Raw genomic sequence first — 1,822 nt, 5'->3', positions numbered from 1 at the left:
TTTTCTGGTTAAACCAGAGGGAGAAGGTCAAGGGAGGGTGTCCCAAAGTGGAAGTTGATTTCAGTAGCACTTGGAGATTCAGGAAACCTCAATCTAGAGTGGAGAGAGAAGATTTGCAGTTGATGTGGTCTGTCTTGATTTCAACAAAGCATTTGACACTGTCTCACACAGCATCCTTGCTGACAAGTTGAGGAACCTCAAGCTGGAGTGGAGAGAGAAGGTTTCTCCCCAGCAGTGGTGAGGTTTTGAGGTGGGCAGAGGAGAGTGGAGCTGTGTAGGGGAGAAGGGAGCAGATGGGAACAGCACCACCCATCATCTCATCTCTTGTCCTCCTCCTCAAGATGTTTTCTGGTTAAACCAGAGGGAGAAGGTCAAGGGAAGGTGTCCTAAAGTGGAAGTTGATTTCAGTAGCACTTGGAGATTGAGGAAACCTCAAGCTGGAGTGGAGAGAGAAGATTTCTCCCCAGCAGTGGTGAGTGTTTGAGGTGGGCAGAGGAGTCTGGAGCTGTGTAGGGGAGAAGGGAGCAGATGGGAACAGCACCACCCATCATCTCATCTCATCTCATCTCGTGGTATTTTTGTGTTGCTTTTCCAAACGCCCCCGGGGAACAGCCTGGAAAAAAAAAAACCAAATCAGCTTTTTACCTGTGATTTAACTCCTTGCTGACTGTGCTCTTAACCCTCTCCTGTATTCTTCTCCCTGTTTTATTCCCTCCCTCCTCTCTCCCTACCCCAGGTGTCGTGCCGCAGAGCGCTCCTCCCGTCCCCACGGCTTCATCCCGTTTCCATTTCCCACCATTGGACAGTCACTCTCCAACTGAAGATGCTCAACCCAGTCGATTTTCTGGTGCTTCTTTAGTTCCATCTAACCCAGAAACATTGGGTGATGGTGGTGAGAGGAAACCAGATATACCAGAGCTGGAAGATGGTTCCTCAGATTGGCGCCGTGGCGTTGATCTCATGGCTTCACGGAACGCCAACGTGGGTGCCGGTAACGTCAACCATCAGAAACGCAAACCTGATATCATGCTCCCTCTTTTCACCAGACCCGGGATTTACCCGGATCCTCACAGTCCTTTTGCTGTTTCTCCTTTACCAGGACGTGGTGGGGTCCTCAACGTTCCCATTTCTCCTGCGTTATCCTTGACTCCCACTCTTTTTTCCTATAGTCCTTCTCCTGGTCTCAGTCCTTTCACAGGTAGCAGCTGCTTCTCTTTTAACCCCGAGGAAATGAAACACTACCTGCATTCACAAGCTTGTTCTGTTTTCAACTATCACCTGAGTCCGAGGACTTTCCCCCGTTATCCTCTCATGGTGCCACCACTACAGTGCCAAATGCCCCTGGAGGAACAACCTCAGTTCCCCATCAAGCTACAACCACCACCCGTGGGGAGGAAAAATAGAGAGAGACTGGAAAGCACTGAAGAACCGGCGACCCCTCAACTGGCTACTCCTCCTCCTCCTCTTCCTCCCAGGGTTAAGGTTGAACCCACTATGGAAAAAGAGGCAGAACTTGAAGAACCATCAACAAAAGGCAAAGACAAAAATGAAAGAGAGGAAAGTTCTGGCGTGGCAACCAGCCTGGAAGAAGAGAAAGGGCCTGTGTTTGCCAGACCAGCTGCACCATCGTGGCACCCAAACCTACCGGCACCCAGCCAAGCCGGTTTCTCAACTGAAGAATCACAAGAACAAGGAGAAAACAACGGAGAAAAATCATCTCGAGATTCTATGGGAGAATCAGGAGCTCAAGAAAAAAGAGAAGATGCTTTGATGCCTCCAAAACTACGTCTTAAACGTCGTTGGAACGGTGACCGACAAGCGG

The 1,822-nt window shown here is 49.9% G+C and overlaps 1 protein-coding gene across 1 annotated transcript; it reads left to right on the top strand.

Moving 5' to 3' along the window:
- Positions 1-651: 651 nt before the first annotated feature.
- On the top strand, positions 652-1,815 carry LOC104519247 (ETS translocation variant 3; the record flags this gene model as incomplete). The annotated part of the gene is made up of 1 exon (XM_010172677.2): positions 652-1,815. A coding segment is annotated over one exon (1,164 nt), but the record flags the coding sequence as incomplete, so codon positions are not given.
- Between the last annotated feature and the right edge of the window lie 7 nt (positions 1,816-1,822).

The sequence above is a fragment of the Antrostomus carolinensis genome, unplaced genomic scaffold (assembly GCF_000700745.2).
Source record: "Antrostomus carolinensis isolate BGI_N321 unplaced genomic scaffold, ASM70074v2 scaffold19947, whole genome shotgun sequence".
In the NCBI taxonomy this organism is placed as follows: Eukaryota; Metazoa; Chordata; class Aves; order Caprimulgiformes; family Caprimulgidae; genus Antrostomus; species Antrostomus carolinensis.
Note: the sequence above shows the minus strand (reverse complement) of the source record. Positions and strands in the feature narration are given on the sequence as shown.